The sequence below is a fragment of the Lactuca saligna genome, chromosome 5, assembly GCF_052625555.1.
Source record: "Lactuca saligna cultivar CGN05327 chromosome 5, ASM5262555v1, whole genome shotgun sequence".
Lineage (NCBI taxonomy): Eukaryota > Viridiplantae > Streptophyta > Magnoliopsida > Asterales > Asteraceae > Lactuca > Lactuca saligna.
The window spans coordinates 304,547,670-304,567,928 of NC_136421.1; the positions used below are offsets into that span (position 1 = coordinate 304,547,670).

At 34.1% G+C, this 20,259-nt stretch overlaps 1 protein-coding gene across 1 annotated transcript; it reads left to right on the forward strand.

Annotated features, from left to right (window-relative positions):
• Positions 1-9,818: 9,818 nt before the first annotated feature.
• Positions 9,819-12,770, forward strand: LOC145048452 (transcription factor bHLH62-like). Its single transcript, XM_078996933.1, has 7 exons — positions 9,819-10,898; positions 11,000-11,152; positions 11,244-11,309; positions 11,577-11,645; positions 11,734-11,805; positions 11,901-12,050; positions 12,368-12,770. Exons 1-7 carry the CDS (start codon positions 10,086-10,088, stop codon positions 12,485-12,487), a joined length of 1,443 nt encoding a protein of 480 aa, XP_078853059.1. The 5' UTR covers positions 9,819-10,085; the 3' UTR covers positions 12,488-12,770.
• Positions 12,771-20,259: the final 7,489 nt, after the last annotated feature.

Genomic DNA, 20,259 nt, shown 5'->3' on the forward strand with positions numbered 1-20,259 from the left:
GCCGCCAGACATGGTTTTAGGTTTTTAAGTCTGCTCTGATACCATGAAATAAATGGTTTCAACTTTGCTTTATTCATTCATCCATCGAGAATATATATCACATACTGTTCTTATCACAGAGAATTCAAATTGATCTAGATAAAGATAAGCATAGAATCTATAAACCAAGATACCATAAGGTCTAACATGATTCCTATGGCCACCCCTTTGATCCAACTTGGGTCACCCAAATTTTGTGGCACCCAAGGTTTGATACATATCTCGTTCTTGGTTTTTTGACTGCATAAACATTAGTTTAAAATTTAAAATTTGTACAAGGGTTTCTGTATATATATCTTTAACAATTAAATAGTGCAATCATCTCATTTAATTGGTTAGTATCCATACCCATTTCTGATCTTCTTATATAAAATTTATGTGTATTTTAACTGGTTTCACATGGATTTAGATGATCAGGCATCATTTGATGTTGATGTTGGTGAAAACACAAGAATTTTGATGTTTTGAATTGGGATTTTCAGATGGATGAACATGGTAATTGGTACGGTGGTCGGAGTTTTACATGTTGAGTCTGTGCACAAGCCAACACCCTTTCACGAAGTGTTGTGGCCTTTACTCTCTTCTTTGTGCTCACTTCTACTTCCTCTTTTTTTCTTCAATTGTTATTCCATTCATCCTCCAGTGGAGACATAAGCAATTCCATTTCATCCCCACGGTCTCCGTCAGTATCCAGTAGAAGAATCGTAACATCAAACCCTAAAAATGGAAACGACTATGTTTCATTGCTGAGAAATCGAAGGCAAAACATCGTAAATACTTCACTTCGTGAAGAATCTTTAGGCTCATTACCTCGGAATTCTTCCCCTTGAGTCTCTTCACCTTGAGTTTCTTCTTCGAGATCGACCACAACCAAATCTGCGATTCCATCTCCAGTTCAGAGCCTCAGTCGTAGCCCTAGCCCTTGCTCTTTTCCTAGATTAAAACCTATTATAGTTGGTTAAGTGACTTTTTTAATAAGTTAAACGAGAGTTCATTCCATTAATGTACAAAAAAAAGTTGGGTGACCTTTTAAAACAAACACGACAAGTTTGATGGGCTAATATGACATTTTCACTCTTTTGAATTATTATTATTTTTTTAAATTGGAAGTTTTCCAAAAATCTTTACTATAGATATCTTATTATATATGTAAAATGGCACGAAAATAAAAACTCATTATCATTATACATATATATATATATATATATATATATATATATATATATATATATATATATATATATATATATATATATATATATATATAAGGTATAAATCAAGTTACGCATTATCTAATTTATGAGTAAGTAACATAATAAGAATGAAATAACTAAAGGGTGCGCGGACAAGGTTTGAGAACTCAAACATTGAATTAACTTAAGACCAATGTCTGCTAATAATAATGATCCAGCCAAGTCTGGTAAACCAGTCTTGTCTCAGAATTAAGATAACAACAAAGTGCAAAAAGCATCAATGATTAATAAGTATGAAAGTGATTCAAGAACAAGAAGAATGTAACAGATAATGATTGACTGAATAGTTCTTAATAGATGTGAAAAAGGTGTTTGTTCAACACGTGATACATAAGTGATGAATACTTAACTAAACTAGGGGTAACTAAAAGACAAATGACAAAAAGTAAGTGTGGACTGCTAGACTTCTGAAGATCAATAGATCAACACAGTTGTTGTTGTTGATCTTGTCTCGTATACTATAAAATAAGAGAATAAGAACAGAATAAAATAGTACTTGTATCTATTAATGCACATTATAGACTCAAAATTCATCACCTCTAAAATGCTTCCCCTCAAATTGCTTAAGGCTCACTATTCTTGTTCTAATAATCTACCGCTACGTGACCTTAGCAATCATCCAATTCATCACTTAGCTTCATCAAACACAAACAAGTAAGCACTCTGGAGCTAGCTTCGGATTTCGATGTACCATTTGAGATACTCAATAAATTTCTTTTTGATATGCTCAGAAGAATCACTCTTGGAAACATTTGAAATGAACTTCTGAAGAATTTTGGTTGGAACGAGGTATTTGTCATGTACTTTGAAAAATTCCCTTCGATTGGTCTTCTTTTTGAGGTAGACATAACCAAGTTTTGGATCTTAAATCGAACCTTCTGCTAAGATCTGGGTTCTGGAAGTTTGATAGTGATCTTGGCCAAATAGTTTTCACAACTGAAAAGATGAGAAAACTCCACATCAGATCTATGAAATTTAACAATGTAGTTGTTAAGACCGTTGTCGTATACAATTTAACAAATAAGAATATAATATAAACTACTTTATTGCACTAACAGGTAGTACAGGTTAGCAGGGTTGGATCCTCAAGGACACGTCCTAACGTTTACACCTCTTTGCGTATGGTATGAACTAATTCTTGATGAATGCAATAAACATAAAAGGGGGGTTTTATTTCTGAAAATTAAACTAGTGGAAATTGAAAATGACAAGAAAATGATTAAATTTAAAGTGATGAAATTTCAATTAAGAGAAAGCAATTCCAGTTTCGCGATAACTCCCCTAATCGTGTAATTAACCTTCAACACAATATTTGACTATGCACTTTTTTAAATTGGTACTAAGGATCATTAACAAGCTTTAGCGACCTCTATTACAAAATCATTTAATCAAAATAAGTTCTTTGAATTAAATCTGACTTTTTACTAGATTAACCAAACAAGCTCTTGACTAACAAAGAAAAGTTGCATTAGACACAGTGTAATTCCCAGTAAAGTTCAATACCTCTCATAAGCTCGGAGGCGTTAAAACTTGTTTGATCATTTCATACTAGAGTTAATCCTAAATGCAGAATTAATCTAATATATGTCACTTTTTACTAATTAATCCAAAATAGTTAAATGACTGGAATGATTCACAAACAATTTAAGTGGCGAACAGAAATTGAAATAAAAATGAAACACTTAACTTAACACAGAACTGATAAAACTAAACAGTAATCATAGTCAAACATAGTGCCTAATGATTAATCATACGAAAAGGTTGATAAAATTGAAATATGAGTTTTTAACATGACATGGCTAAAAACGGATTACAAATAGTAGAAGTAGAATCTAAACGATAAATCTTACTAAACTATGAATAGGAATCGAATTGTCTCCTATAGATCTGCGTTCTTCACTTGAAAACCTATGAAAATCGCATCTGAATTGCCAATTAGGGTTACTGGAAGAGTATGGGGCTGTATTTATATGTCTAACTGTCAAAACGCCATACATGCGATCTCAAAGGGTATACCTGTGATCGCATGTATCACCCAAAACGAGTCACGAGCCTTTTTAATGAAGTACGTTGCCATTTCGATGCAAATTGACCAACCTGCGATTGTAAGGGCACAACCTGCGATCGCATGTATCACTTTTGCTAAGATGATGAACTTCGTGGCTCGAAAAAACTAGGAAGGCAAGCTACGACTAAACCTGCGATCGCAAAGGGTAACCTACGATCTCAAGGAGACAAGGTGCGATCACATGTTACTTTTTTGGCTCTTTTGATTGTCCTTTTTCTTTCCAAGCAGTTCTTGATCATTTTCCGGCATCCATCCTTGGTCTAGACTCCAATTAAGCTCCAAAGCATCCACAAATGCCTCCCGAATTTGCACAATCATCCATATGCTCCAAATGGCCCTGAAAAGTCATAAAAAACGTGAGCAGTACGAAGAAGATATGAATTTTCGAAGTTTATTAAATAATTAAAATTTAAATTTAATTATTAAATCCGACATTATCCGAAGGGGAGTCACCGGACTTATCCGAGTTACGCCCAGCATAGGGCTGTACGCCCAACATACAACGAAGCATGACACGCCTCGCACTCGAGTTCTTCATATACGTAAGCAATGATGATTTCGGAGGTGTACGGCCCGCGTAAAGCTGTACGCCTAGCGTACTGCGAGGCCTCAGCCTCCTATAAAAGGGCAAGCGAGTGCAGCCTTATTCTTTTTCCAAATTCTTCCTTTCTCTCTAGTTTTTGCCTCGATTTGCGTGCCATTTATACCCCGAAGCCCCGTTATTATTCCCGAGCCCCGAAGCAAGACCCGAATCCCCGAAGATCCTAAGAAGTGTGATTCCCGAGCTGAAGCTCTGCCTAGGAGGAGCCCGGTTTTTGTGAAGATCTTCCAGATCTACCGAAGAATACTACTTCTACAAGTCGTAGTGTTGTCCGATCATCTTCTGATCAAGTGAGTGTGTATTTACTTTCTTCTAACGCATAATTATGAAGTATTGTATACGAAATATGTGTTATGTGTATAATTTTGTTGTTATGTGTGTGACTGTATATTCACTTTCTTCTATCTCATAGATATGATTTATTCTCTATGAAATACGTGTTATGTGGGTGTGCCTCATCTATTATGTGGAATATTGTGACATCCCCATTTTCACGGTCAGAAAAGACCGATTTTGTTTATGCTTTGTTTAAAAATCATAGTAATATTTAAAAAAAAAGTTGCGGAATTTGTCCCAAAACAATATATGATAAAGATTTATCAAAAGCATTTCCGTAGAAATGTATTTCATTAAAAAGACTCGGGATGTCATGTTCGATACAGATCATAAGCATAAACAATACAATATAGACCTTACTACATTATTCCGTATTTACAGGCCTAAAATCCATTAATCTCTCATCCCAAGATATCACATTTATGCTCATGCGCCACTACCTGTAATACAAGAAACTGAGTGGGTCAGGCATGGGAGTCTGGTGAGCACATAGGGTTTTCAACCCACAATAAATACGTTTATTAACTTTATCAAACCAAACAAACCTGATTACCCATTCCCGTTATCCTCACTTTACACCCCTAAAACATCTAACACAAGGGACCTAGTCTAAGGACTATCATCGGGATGGACACTACTGCTAAGGGGATTCCTCAGCAATAAATGTCCTTAAGGCAACCATGTGGGGGACGGAGTACATCTGGTGAGCACACAGTTCAAATAAACACCTACAGGTTGTGAGCGTGCTAGTGTTCCACTAGACTGTCTAGAATAGTCCGTGGTCGTCATCTATACTCCGCTAGATGACTGGATCATTAATAACATCTATAACGAGGCCTATCACTATTTTATTTTGTCACACAACAACTATTACATCTACCCATGTTTTACCCAACACATTTTGTAGATATAAAATACATATACAGTTTAAATCATTGAAAACATGTATAAAACATTCATCCAGCATAGATAGCAAGTATTCAGATAATATGCACACATAGCACCTAATTTATATAAAATACTTCATATCTATGTGTAAGCTGAAAATAACTATGCACTCACTTGATTAGGTGGTGACTCAATACTTGAACAACACTTCGTTATCTCAAAACAATTTTTTTTCCTTGACCAAAACCTAGTATTAATACCACTAGAGTTTAGTTTTAACATTAATCGCGACTAATTAATAGTCTAGCTATTATTACTATTATATAAGCGTTAAATAACACTCAATATAACTCATAATAATAGCCCAAATAATTATTTTAAGGTCCTAATAATGTTACTATAATTAAATAAAAGCTATATTAAATATAGTATAGGCGTAACTCACTTACAACAGGTTTTTATTAAAAACCGGGCTTCGCTGGAGCAGTGTTTCCAAGCCGAAAGCTTTTCTTCTCGGAGCCGTCGGGCGCTCCGGGGCTTTCTTCTCGTGATAGGGAGGTTCCCTAGACTTGGGAGGGGTTTAGGGAGGTTAGAGAGAAGTTGGAGAGAGAAAGAAAGGTTTGAAGGTGTGAGGAAATTATGAAGAGTTCAACTTGTATTTATATGAATTGTATAGTAAAGTAGTCTCCAAGCTTCGTCCGTAACTTTTGCATACGAGCTCCGTTTTTGTCTGTCTTTTTACCGTTGAGTTCCTATTAATGATATCTTCAACTTTCATTTAGACCTTGTTGGCTAATTCTCATTCTATCTCGGATTTACAAAACTGTATCGAATTCGCCGTGCTCGAAAAGTAGAGACTAAGCTTCGTCCATAACTTTCGCATACGAGCTCCGTTTTTGTCTGTCTTTTTACCGTTGAGTTCCTATTAATGAGATCTTCAACTCTCATTTAGACTTCGTTGGCTAATTCTCATTCTATCTCGAATTTACAAAACTGTATCGAATTCGCAATGCTCGAAGAGTAGGGACTAAGCTTCGTCCATACCTTTCGCATACGAGCTCCGTTTTCGACTGTCTTTTTATCGTTTAACTCCTATTAACGATATCTTCATTTATTGTTTAGATTATTTTGGCTAAAAATCGACCGATCTAAAATTCAGATTTCAGGATGCGCATTGCTATGCTAAATCTTAGAAAAATCATAACTTCCTCATACGAAGTCAGATTTAGATGTTCTTTATATGCACACTATCGGTTTAACATATACTACGACTTTCATTTAGATCACTAAGGCTAAATCTCGCTCTATCATAAATTCACTATTTACGCCTCCCGGTATCGTGTCGGTTCCGTCGCGAAACTTCGACGGGTCATAACTTCTTCGTTATAACTCGGATTTTGACGCTCTTTATATGTACGGAAATCTTGTAACATATACTAAAACTTGGTTGAGATTATTTATTCTTAATAATCTTTTGTCGAAAAGTCGTTTTCGACCCCTATTGCCTCTAAATTGACTAGCCCGAATCTACGGACGTTACAAATATGTATTGAATGATAATCTTATACAAGTTTTAAACTATGTATAAAAATATATATTTTTATCTACTAATATGTTGGGTAGAACATGGGTCGATAGTTGATGTGTGATAAACAGATGAGAGGCCTCGATGTTGTTGTTGTTGACCTAGTCATCTAGCGGAGTATGGATGACGACCACAGACTCTTTCTAGACAGTCTTGTGGAACGCTAGCAGGTTCATAACCTATAGGTATTGTTAACGATGTGTTCACCGGTGTACTCTATCCCCCTCATGGTTGCCTTTTGGATATCTATTGTTGAGGAAACCCCTTAGCAGTAATGTCCGTCCCGATGAAAATCCTAGATTTGGTCCCTTGAGATAGATGTTGTTTTAAAGACATAAAGTGAGGATAACGGGAATGGGTAATCGGGTTATTGTTGGTTGGTGAAATTAAATATAATTTATTTATTGTGGGTTGAAAACCCTATATGCTCACCAGGCTCCCAAGCCTGACCCACTCAGTTTTATTTGTATTATAGGAAGTGGCGCAAGGGCATAAGATGGATGAATCATCGAGTTGTTTTGTTTACAAGTCTGTATATGTATATATTTGTTGAACGACTTGTAGTGTTATCGTTTATGCTTTATGGTCTGTATCGGAACATGACATCCCGAGTTTTGATTATATAATGAAAATGCATCTCTTGATGAAATGCTTTGATAAATATTATCTTATCATATTTTGTTTTTGGGAACAAATTCCGCAACTCTTTTAAATCAAAAAGATTTACTCTGAAATTATTTTAAGAAACATAAATGAAATCGGTCTTTTCTGGCCGAGATTTTGGGGATGTCACATTTTTGGTGCCTCCCCTATCTTCCCTCTTCGTTTTTGTTGCTTAGTGGTGTTTGTGACTCCATTAGAGGTGCAACACTTGAGACACTAAGTTTTCTGAAGCTAAGGATTGATTGTTATTGCTATATAACAATCAAAGGTAAGATCTAAACCCTAATTTCAGTTATAGTTCATTAGATCTAGGGTTAATGGCTTTGGATAATCAATTGCATGTTCATTAGACAAACTAGATCCAAAAACTATTAGGATTTGCATGTACATCATAGGGATGATGTATTGCTTGAAATCAATGATGAATCATCTTGAAGCTTGATTACTTGAAATTGATTTGTTTGATAAAAGAGAGCAATATTTGTTGTGGGGTAAAATAAGTGGGTAAAGATGTTTATTTATGATAAAAAAAAAAAAATAGACACTGCTTTTGTTGTTTATAACTGTTGAGATAATTTAAAAAGACTTATAACTAATACATAATTTTACTTGGTATAATTTTACTAATTAGAAACATAAATAAATATTAGTAAATGTTTAAATAAAATTATGAAGAGTATCTAAATTATAAATAAACATTAACATATATAAATAAGTATAATTTAAATGTTAGTATGCATAAATAAAAGTTAGTATCATAATATAAATGTTAGTATTCATAAATAAAAGTTAGTTGCATAATGTAAATGTTAGTATAAAAATAAGAATACATAAAAAAAATGTTAGTATAAGAAATAAAAATTGTTAGTAGTCCATAATATATAAGTTTCATTAATTTATTAGTATTATTATTATTTTAATATGATGGGGGGTTTTTATAATTAATAATGTTTTTACTAAGTAATACATACATTGATTAAGATAGATGTGATTTCCTTTGTATAATAACCTTGATTAGAGCTTCCGTGCTGATATTGTGTTATAAATTAAGCGTAATTAATGTAATGTTAAACCAAACCAAACTAGTAGCTTTGATAAAGAAATTTGATGGAGAAGAAAAAAGATTTAGAAGGAATATAAAATACTTTATCTTGTGAAAATGTATCTCATCGTGCATCTAATTCTTTGCAATAGAAAAGTATATATACTCCAAATGTTATTATTTACATTTAATGGTGACTAGCAAGAAATGTTGACAAAATTACGATGCATCGATTATTGTCTCATCCACAAATTATTTACGATAAGATTCAACATCAATAGACCATTGCTAAGTATATAGTTAACAAGAGAACGGTGACAGAAGCCGATTAGTTCCAAATGATTAGCGACGAATTGACGTTAAATTATCAACTAATTAGCAACAGATTAACAACAAATTTCCGACTAAAGCTTCTTAATGCTATAAAAAATCGGGTCCCTTTGACAACAAGGGTCCTATGCACTGACAATTTTTAATGGCTAGTTGGAAATCATAATTTTAATGTTAAAACTTTAGCAAATAACCCTTTCTCTACTATAATTACTTAACAACAGTGGACAAGTGACCTAGCAATTTGAGTGTGAGGATCATTAGACTGATGGTAGAAATTTAAAAAATAGTAAATTATTAAAATCATCCCTATGGTTTGGTTAAAATTTTACATTTGGTCCTTATTTTTTTTTTTGCACTCGGATCGTCCCTATGGTTTGATTTCGTTGCGATTTTCGTCCCTATGGTTTGATCAAAATTGCACGTTTGGTCCCTAATTTTATGTATGTAAGAGACGAAAAACGCAACCAAATCAAACCATAGGGACGATCCGAGTGCAAAAGAAAAGTTAGGAACCAAACGTGAAGTTTTCACCAAACCATAGAGACGATTTCAGTAATTTACTCTTAAAAAAAAAAAAAAAAAAAAAAAGACGCATGATGGTAGAAAAATGTTTTATTTTGATGATATTTTAATAAAAAAAACATAACACAAATACACAATGGTCAAATACTTTCACAACATTACATAACTATTATAACGTTACACTACAAAGTACATGGAAATAATGATCGCGATAAGAATATAAATTAGTAATCTGGTACTAAATCTTGAAAAAAAAAAAAAAAAAAAAAACTCTTATAAAACATGAATTCATTAATGATGTTTTTAGTTGCAACCCATATTTTAAGGGTAGAAAAACCTTTTGTTTGGTGTTTTAACGTTGAAGGCCCGGCATTTACACTTTCCCCAATTATATTCCCCACAAACATACAGCCGCACCCCCCCCCCCCCCCCCCCCCCCCCCCCCCACACCCCCACCCCTTTAACTTTCTTCTATATAACTTCATTGTAACTCAGCCTGAAACCTTCCCTCGATCGATCATTTTGTGTTGCTTTTGTTTGCATCACCATCGCACCAAACTTTCATTATCAGACCCAACACCACAATCTTCATTCATCACTTCGACTTCTTACTCAATCCCATATAAATATAATGTGATTCTTTTGAGTTTTTCGTGATTCAATATTATTTTGGAACAATTTCTGATCTGGGTTTTCGATTTTAGCTCAAAAAGATTGTGTATTTAACTCCAGATTTTCCAATTCTGTGTTCTGCCATGGATAGAGACTTCTTCCTTAATGCCGGATTGCAGTTTGAACCGTCGTCTCAATCACCCTGGAAGCTGATGACGTTGATGCCGGAGATGAATTTTCCGGGGGAGCAAGCTTCTGCCGACGGGGTTTCCCGGCCAAATTACTCGCATTTCGAGTCTGCTTTGAGTTCAATGGTCTCTTCCCCTGTTTCTAATTCCACAGTATCCAACGACATTGTCGCCGTCCGTGAACTCATCGGAAAATTTCGTGATGGTTCTCCGGCTGCTATGACTCCACCGCCTCCGTACAGTAATACTAATACACCATTAAATCCATCACCACCCAAGTTAAATTTACCAATTATTGACCATTTTATGAAAGAAAACCTACCCAGAATTCGGAATTCAATGCCATTGAATCCGAATCTACCATTGCTCACGGCGGATCCTGGTTTTGCTGAGCGAGCAGCCAAGTTTTCTTGTTTCGGTAGTCGTAGTTTCAATGGTAGAACTCATCAATTGGGGATAAATCCAAACTCCCCAGAGTTTCAAATTGGATCTAATGGTTCTTCTCCGTTGACAAGTAACGCGAAATTCCCTCGTGTTTCAAGTAGTCCGGCATTGAAAATCGCCCCATCTCCGGGGAGGTTGGAAGATAACAGGAATTCAGAAGAAATCAACATGAAACTTAGCAGATTACCAGGCTCTGCTGCTAATTCTAATGAAGAATCCTCTGTTTCTGAACAAATTCCAAGTGGGGAACTTGGATTCAAGAATCAGAAAGATTCGAATACGAGAAAACGGAAAGGTGGTTCTTCCAAGGGAACAGCAAAAAAGGTAATAAACCAATATCGATTACATGAATGAATCCGATATGAAATCTTTAACTTATTCGACCCAAATTTTACTAAAAATCGGATTGTTTTTTCATGTTTCAGGAGGAAGAACCCATTGACGATTCAAATTCGAAAAAATTGAAAAAACCAGAGCAAGAAAACGGAGACACCAAGCCACAAGAGGCACCAAAGGATTATATTCACGTTAGAGCAAGAAGAGGGCAAGCTACAGATAGCCATAGCTTAGCAGAAAGAGTAAGCTTTTCTTAAAAACTTTCTTCCTTCGATAATGGCAGTTTTTGGAGATTGGTGCTCATAAATCCACAATTTTGCATATGATTGTCAGGTCAGAAGGGAGAAGATAGGTGAACGAATGAAGCTTCTTCAGAATCTTGTACCAAATTGTGACAAGGTAAGCATTAAACTTGTCGATTTTGATTGTTTTTACTTTTTAATGGTAAACAATGGCTAAAAACTCCGAGGTGAAAATTGGCCTAAAATGTTGTTTTGTATCTTTTTATCGTAAAGATGGCTTATGTATTTGGACTTTCAACTTTTTTAAAGGCAAAACATGGTAAAAATGTTAGACTTTGCTTAATTCTAATGTAAAAAATGGTAAAAATATTGGCTGTCTTTCTAGTGTCAAAAATAGCTAAATAATAACGACTTTGATGTTTAGGTAACTGGAAAAGCACTTATGCTCGATGAAATAATCAACTACGTACAGTCATTGCAAAGACAAGTCGAGGTAACATTAGATTTTTACCGATATTTAATTTTGAATTATTTAAATTTTTTGCAATTCTGACTTTTTTGTAATCTTTATTTTTGCACAGTTTCTTTCAATGAAGTTAGCTACAGTAAACCCGTGCCTTGATTTTGACGGGGATAACCCACTCTCACAAAACGTAATGTCTAAAAACATATGTTATTTTTTCAAGTCTTCCAAAATTTTCAATTATGATTTGAGAGTATTCTTATATGTGTATGAATTATATCGCAGGCTAATCAATCTAATGTGAATTTATCTCAACCAACACACCACGTTCAATCTTCTACATCGACTTTTTATCAACAAAACCAACAAGTACTCTTCAACGGGTCGGCCCCAGTTATCCAATCGGGTCACCAATTAACCGAACCTTTTCTTCAGGTAAAATCCTTAATCGCCCATTTAGGTCTTATATACTAGTTTAAGGATTTTAAAAATATGAAAAACAACGTATTCGGCTAAAAGGAAAGGTTAAACTTGTAAACAGTTTTGACGTATAAAAGAAAACATTTATTCTCGTATTTTTAATACAAACAAAATTATAATAATTTAATTTATTAATTCATGTATTCGTTAAACTCATCATGTATTCGTTAAACTCATCAAGTAAACAACTGAATCTTTAATCTTTATGATAGTTTATAAACACCTTTACATTGATTTTAATCATTAGTTTGGGCTTGAATTGGTTCTTGCAGTTCCCAGGATTCGGTCAAGACGATCTTCAAAGCATTGTTCAGATGGGTTTTGGTGAAAATCTTGATCTAGATGCACCATTTTTTCGAGATCAACCATCTAATATGAAGATGGAGCTCTAATTGCAACCTTAAAAGACTCTTGTATATACAAAAGAGATCAAAGTGGTTCATATTAAAAATAATATGAATCGTTATTACGCTAATCAATCCATTTTTAGGTCTAATTGAAGCGATATTCTTCAAGTTATTTGATAATTTTTTATAATTTTCTTCTTATTAATATGTATTTGTAGTGTATTTCTAGATTGTGTGTTGTCTTTCTTCATATATCACACGATTTGTAAAATATATTTTGTTAATAGAGAGAAATGAAGATGTGCAAGTCTCCACCTTCATTCCAATATATTGTATTGTTTACTTGTATCTTAGGCATAATAATAATAATAATAATAATAATAATAATAATAATAATAATAATAATAATAATAATAATAATAATAATAATAATCAGGTATATTGCTGCAAACTAATAAAAAAAAATATTAAACTTATTCTTCTATATCAAAAATTATTTAGAGCAACTCTCGCCAATTGACTTGTAAAGTGAATATTACGTGTTTATCTTCATATATGATCTCATTACAAGATCCAAAATTATAAATATTAGTTCATTTGTGCAAAAGCTAAATTAAATTTGATGATTACAACTATGGGAAAAATCGATTAATTTGCATAATATCTGCCACATTTTCTGGTCCTGTAATTTTCAGAGATTAACCAGAAACAGAACCTTCTGTTCTTCCTTATTCATGATTACAGCAATCATAAAAACTAAAATTAAAAAAAAAATTAAAAAAAAATCTAAGATTAAAATATTAAATTAAAAATTAGGAATAATTAGAAGAATCACAGGTTGGCTTTGGTGAATTCTGACTAGACCCAATGAACACAAACCTAACTTTTATAAAAATCAATAAAATATAAATATATCATCCACAGTTTTAAAATATTGGTGTGACAAAAGAAAAGTTAAAGATGTTAGTGGATTTACAGGTATTGAAAAAGATGCTATTTTTTATTATTCATAGGGGGTGGTTAGTAAAAATCCAATTTTTAAGGGTATTAATTTAATATTTGGGACATTTGCTGCTTTACCGCTCTTATTTTATTAAGATGTGCATTATTGGATTGATTTCATTATTAAAAAGATTCTTTGAAAATGATATATTTTACACAAGAGTTAAGAATTATAAAGTAATTTTTAATAATAATTTCTTTTTTTATGGTTAGGTGGCAGAATTGTCCCCCATAACTCACATTAAAATTGAAATTAATAGAATTCAATCATACAGTGAAATTTCAATTTGAATTTGAACTTTATTTTATATTAGACTTTTTATTCAGTTTCTTAAAAGTTTATGTTATCAAAAATCGAATTTTACTTTAAATAACTAAGAATTCTTTATCTAACTATAAACTTAATAGAGTAAATTACACAAATGGTCCCTATGGTTTAGGTAATTTGCGCGTTTGGTCCCTAACTTATATTTTTAACTCGGAAGGTCCCTACTGTTTGTTTTTGTTACGCATTTAGTCCCTGTCTTAGTTAAAATGACTATTTTTCCCTTGGTTTTTAATTTATTTAGATAAACACACCCACAATCCCACCGCCCTCACCTTACCTTACCTACCCCACTATTTTTTCATATTTAAATAATAGTATTTTTAGGTAAGACAGGGACCAAGCATGTAACAAAAACACAAAGTAGGGACCAAACATGTAATAAAAGCAAACAGCAGGGATCTTCCGAGTTAAAAAAATAAGTTAGGGACCAAACGTGTAAATTACCCCAAATCATAGGGACCGTTCGTGTAATTTACTCAACTTAATATAAAGAAAACTTCAAACCACTAGTAAAAATAATTTCTCAAAAATAAAAAAAGACAAATAGAATTAAATTACTTTGACGTCCAACTTGCGGAATTATGCTCAAAATTTTGAATATGTGACTTTTGTATTAATATTATCAAACTAAAATTAATAATTATATAAAAAAAAGTCTTTCCCAGTATCTTTTCCATAATCAAATGTTGACTAATTACATCTAGTTGTTGCTCTTGTCAGATTTTTAGTTTAAAAACGTTAGAAAAAATAACTAACACACCTTTTATATATATATATATATATATATATATATATATATATATATATATATATATATATATATATATATATATATATATTAAATTTAAAAAATAAAAATCTTGAAATTCAACATCAACCTCACATTTACATCTACCGTTTTAACATACCAGCATAAGAGATATATTTATTAATTAAATGTAATATCTTAAAATTTTAAGACTATATCCTTAAATAAATAAAGTAAATAAATGAAATATGATTTATATAATTAAATCATCAAATATTTGATAGGATGTTTAGAAAACAAGAAGCAAAATAATAACATTTCAAAAACTAAAAAGTCAAAATGTTAAAGTTGGCAAAGTGAGTTTGTCAAATGGTTGACTTAATTAATAGAATGAACTAAAAAAGTTATAACATTGATGAGGAAGAATTTATTATGTCAAAACTTAAATTAAAATTGTGTATGAATAAAATTGTTTATGATTCCTGATTCCACCTCAGTGTGATTAAAACAATCCATTATTTTATTCATCTTCTAAATAAAACTTGACGATTCAATATGTTATACCACACACTAATAAAAGTTTGAAACTTTGTGCTGATGGTTAACATATGTAACGTAGGCTATCATACGTACCAACCCATTCTTTCCCTTATATTATTCTTTAAAGTTTTATGCTTCAGCGTAATATACCATATGCTGATGAGAGCTTGACAAATCTATGCCGATGGTTAAGCTAAAACACCATAGTTTATTACACGCATCATACCATTCTTGCCCTTTTCTTCTAGTAAAAGTGATTAATGAGTCGGCGTATGAAACAAACACGCTTATGAGATCTCGCAATACTATGTAAATGAGTGATAGTTTAAGCCCACACTATCAGGAGACATCATATTCTATCTAAACTACAAGCTGCAATTTAGATTCTATAACTTTGTTTCTCCAGTTTTGTTTTTTGTTGATGTTAATAATGGGGAGAACCTAGCTAGAAATGAAGTAGCTCCTAGATGTTATCAATAAAAGGGGGGTTAAGCGTATTAACACGTGGACATCAAAACTCTTAGCTCTTCACGTTTCGTTCGTTGATAGCTCGTACCCATTGCAAGCAGTTTTAAAGTCCGCTTTCTCAGGGTGAGCACTCGTTAAAAGCTGAAGAACTTAAAATTAAACTTTCTATAACTTTCAATCATATTCTCAGGAGGAGCATACGACGAGCTCGAGTTAAAGAATTCATTGAAGATTAGTTTTGACATCATCAGATAGGATATGATTGTAAGGTTACACCTTATGATTTGATGAGTCAAACACTTGTACAAGTTATTTGTCAACGTCAACGTCTTCTCTACTACAAGCGACAACGTATCAAACTTATCAACGTCAATGCATACTATAGTTATTCTATGTAATTGTTTGTATATTAGGTAATATAGATAAGTACAACATAGATAGCAGATCCGATATCTTTGTTATGAAGATCGGTTCTTAGTATAGTGTTTTACTTGTATTCCCCTCCTAAAAACGTTTAAAAATAGTGAAAATGTAAGGGTATGAACTAACATCGTATGTGCATTAATCGGAATTAGCGAGTTGCAGAGATGATCCCTCGGGTAAACGTACGTGCTAATAACGTTACCCTAAAATAATTATATTTGACGTCGCATTTAAATTAATAAGAATATTAATTTAAATAAAGGTTAAATAATAATTTAATTAGGTAAAGAATGCTTACAAATTAAATAGGAAATGTTGCTAAGTGTTTTGGTTGCAAAAGGTTTAAATGAGTTCATAGTTGAACAACTATGTTCACAGTTGGACCTTGGGGACTTATGAATATTTGAAGATGATATGAAGATTTGAAGGTGGATAAGAATGTTCTTGATAGAAAATATGAAGATTTGAATGAGTTTGGGTGTAAACACTTGAAGATTGAAAGGAATTGGAGTTGATCACGGATGAAGATTAAGAGAATCTTGGAGTTGTTCACGGTTGAAAAATGAGACATGAATTGATTCAGGGTGTAAACACAAATATATAAGGGGTGTTTATGGTTGCATTGACATTGGACCCTAGGTGTTTACGGTTCACAATTGGGCTCGAAATGGGTTTTTAGCCCATTAAGGGGTGTTTTCGGATTTAAGCCAAATCCATAAACACCTTTGTGAATTAAAGCTTTCAACCGTGAACACCATTGCTCATTTTTGTTTTGGCCAAATCCATAAGTGATTAAATACTTATAATCACATGTGATTATAAAATGAGAAAAATTATTGAAACGTAAACTCAAAAATGAATATTATTCATGTAAATCATATGTGATTGGATACATATAATCAGATGCAATCATATGTGTAACACTCTAAATTTTCAAACAAAATTTTAATTTTTAAACCACATAAAACTCAATATCACATTTCTCAGAAACCACAAATGTATCAGTTGTCAAAAACACAAATCAACAAAATGATTCATAATATCCCAGAATCCTCAAACATAATATCGAACAGGTGTGTATAGGACTGTAAACGAACCAAACGAACACGAACAAGGTCTTGTTCATATTCGTTCGTTTAAGTTAGCCGAACAACAAACGAACACGAACGGATAAACGAACAAGATTTTCTTGTTCATGTTCGTTCGTTTAAAAAATTACTTTGTTCATGTTCGTTCATTTATGTTCGTGAACATGCTAAACGAACATAAACGAACAAACATAAACGAACAAAGAAAAAAAAACACAATTGAACATATATGAACATAAACGAACATATAATATAACAATATAATAAAAAATAATTGAATATAGATGAATATAAATAAACTTAAACGAACGAACATAAACGAACGTAAATGAACATCATAAACGAACGTTCACGAACATAAATGAACGAACGAGACCATTGTTCATGTTCGTTCATTTAACTAAACGAACGATAATTTTTGTTCATGTTCATTCATTTATTAAATAAACGAACATAAACGAACTTCTCGCCAAACAGTTCACGAACGGTTCGCCGAACGTTCAGTTCGTTTACGGCCCTAGGTGTGTATAATCAAGCCAGTGCCTTCCCACGATCCTGAAAAGTACTTGAAACACATATCACACAACATGGTAAGCATGAAGCTTAGTGTGGACCCTCTGGTCATGCATCTTATTGAAGACCCTCCGGTCTCATAGCTCGATTTGGACCATCCAATCCTGCATCTCAGTGAAGACCCTCCGGTCTCACAGCTCGGTTACCCTCCAGTCTTAACTCAATAAGGCACAAAATGATATAACATATATCATAAAGATAAAATGCATAATATCACATAACTCAGTCTAAGCACATAGGAACCTCCGGTCGATAACTCAAATAAGACCCTCCGGTCACATAGTATTACCGTTCAGGTAAGTAGAAGACTCACCTCATAAGTAAGCAAGTAGATCTAGTACCCCACGAACAGTCTAGACTCCGCTTACATAATATAATCATCTCTAATTAACACTTTATAATTATAACTCTAAAAAGTTAGGCTATTACCTTTCCTCACTCTTGGAAAGGGTGAAAGACTATTTTACCCAACGAAAGTCAATGCTTGAGTCATCAGTCCATGTTGACCCAACTCATCGAGTTCATCTATGCGACTCGACGAGTTCCTTCGTTTCCTTTGAAGTATCGGAAAAATCTAACTCAACTCGTGGAGTTGTCTCACCAACTCGTCGAGTTGTAACGCGTCCAAATGGGGAAAAACCTTAACCAACTCGTCGAGTTGGCTCATCCACTCGTCGAGTCCTTTCAGCTCATTCTCTCATTCAGATGTTTTTAAGTAGAACTAAGGCCTGATACTCTATATCTAGCCTTCTAAGGCTAAAATATCACGTAAAGCTGTAAGCTTTACATCCATGTAAGGCATCTAGGGCTCAAAATGCCAAAACAAGCTCTAAAGAGGGTTTAATGCATGGAAGCTAGCCAATAGCTAGCTTGAATCTTTAGGTCTAAGGGACCTCACACTATCCAGATCTGAAGAGGCTAAAAAGGAAGATGGAAATGACCACAAACTCCCTAAAGAAGATATCTAACCAAACAATGATCAAGGTAATAGCTTTTTACCTCCAAATAGCAGCTAACACTGGAAGAACAATGGATCCAAGGGCTTATTCTCGTTCCAAACCTTATGCTCTTCTATCTCCTTCCAAGAATGCACCAAATCACACACTTTTAGTCTCTCTCTCCCTCACATATGATATCAGCTAGTTTAAGGTTTCTATCAGGGTGTTAAAGTTATAAGGGAGGTGGAAAGGAAGGCTTAAGGTCCTTTAAATAGGACACAAACCCTAAAAATTAGGGTTTTCACACTTAGCTCCCACTTATCGAGTTGGGGTCCTCCAACTCATCAAGTAGGCTCTAAAAATCACGTGGTCATTAAATTCTCTACTCGGCGAGTTGGGGCATCCAAATCATCAAGTTGCTCTAACAACATGAATGCAAATTAATTAAATATTATACTTGGGAGTCGGGATGTTACAATATGTATTTGATCACATATGATTAAAGATGACAAAAAATAATTATTGAATCGGGAACGCAATAATGACATATGTGATTAAATATATCTAATCATATTTGATTAAATATATATAATCACATGTGTTTATATGTATCTAATCACATGATTTACGTAGACAAAAAAGAAATATTGTCTATATAAATCATATGTGATTAAATACAAATAATCACATGTGATTATATACACATAATCATTGTTGGTGGTGGTGTATGGCGATGTTTGGTGGTGGTAGGTGGTGGTGGTGGTGAAGGTGGTGGGGGTGACATGTGGGGTGGTGATTATAATGTGTGGCAGGTGGTAGTGGCGAGCGGTGATGATGGGTGATGGAGACGGGTAAGGATGATAGGTGGTGGTGGTGGGTGGTTGGGTAGTGGTTGGTGGTGAGGATGGTGATGGTGTATGGTGGTTTTGGTAGGTGATGGGTGATGGGTAGGATGGTGGTGGTGGGTGGTTGTGATGGGTGGTGGTCGGTGGTTTTTGGTGGTTAGTGGTGGTGGTGATGAGTGGTGGTGATGGGTGGTGGTGGCGAGTGGTGGTAATAGGTGGTGGGTGGTGGGTGGTGGTTAGTGGTAATGACAGGTGGTGGTCATAATGATGGGTGGTAGTGATATGTGGTGGTGGTGATGGGGGTGGGTGGGGTGATCGGGGCGGGTGGTTTCGCGAATAGTGGTGATGGATGGTGATGGTCGGTAGTGATGGATGGCGAGTTGTGGTGATGGGTGGTGATTGGTGGTGGTGGCGTGTGGTGGTCAAATTGATGGGTAGTGGCTCGGTGGTAATGATGGGTGGTAGGGATGGGTAAATGATGGTGATGATGGTGGGTGGTGGGTGGCAGAGATACTACGAGGTGGTGGTGGTAAATTGTGATGGGTGGTGGCTATGGGTGGTGGTGGTAGTCATAGTGGTGGTTGGGTAGTAGTGATGGGTGGTGGAGGTGGATAGTGGTGGTAGTGGTGGTGGGTGAGGTTGGTGGTGGCGGGTGGTGTTGATGGGTGGTGGTGGAGGTGGATGATGGTCGTGGTTGGCAATGGCAGATGGTGGTGATGATGGGTGGGGGTGGTGGCGACTGGTAATGGTGGTGAATGGTATTGTTTGGGTGGTGAGTGGTGTTGGCTAGTGCGTTTTTAAATATTTTTTACTTATTTATTTGTTTATATTAATATTATATGATAATTTTAATTAAAAAAATTG

Bases quoted from the DNA above. Each gene is read 5' to 3' on its own strand.
- LOC145048452 (XM_078996933.1), top strand. From the start codon at position 10,086: ATGGATAGAGACTTCTTCCTTAATGCCGGATTGCAGTTTGAACCGTCG. The intron at 11,310-11,576 runs GTAAGCATTAAA...TTTGATGTTTAG, and splicing joins TTGTACCAAATTGTGACAAG to GTAACTGGAAAAGCACTTAT. The intron at 12,051-12,367 runs GTAAAATCCTTA...TGGTTCTTGCAG, and splicing joins TAACCGAACCTTTTCTTCAG to TTCCCAGGATTCGGTCAAGA.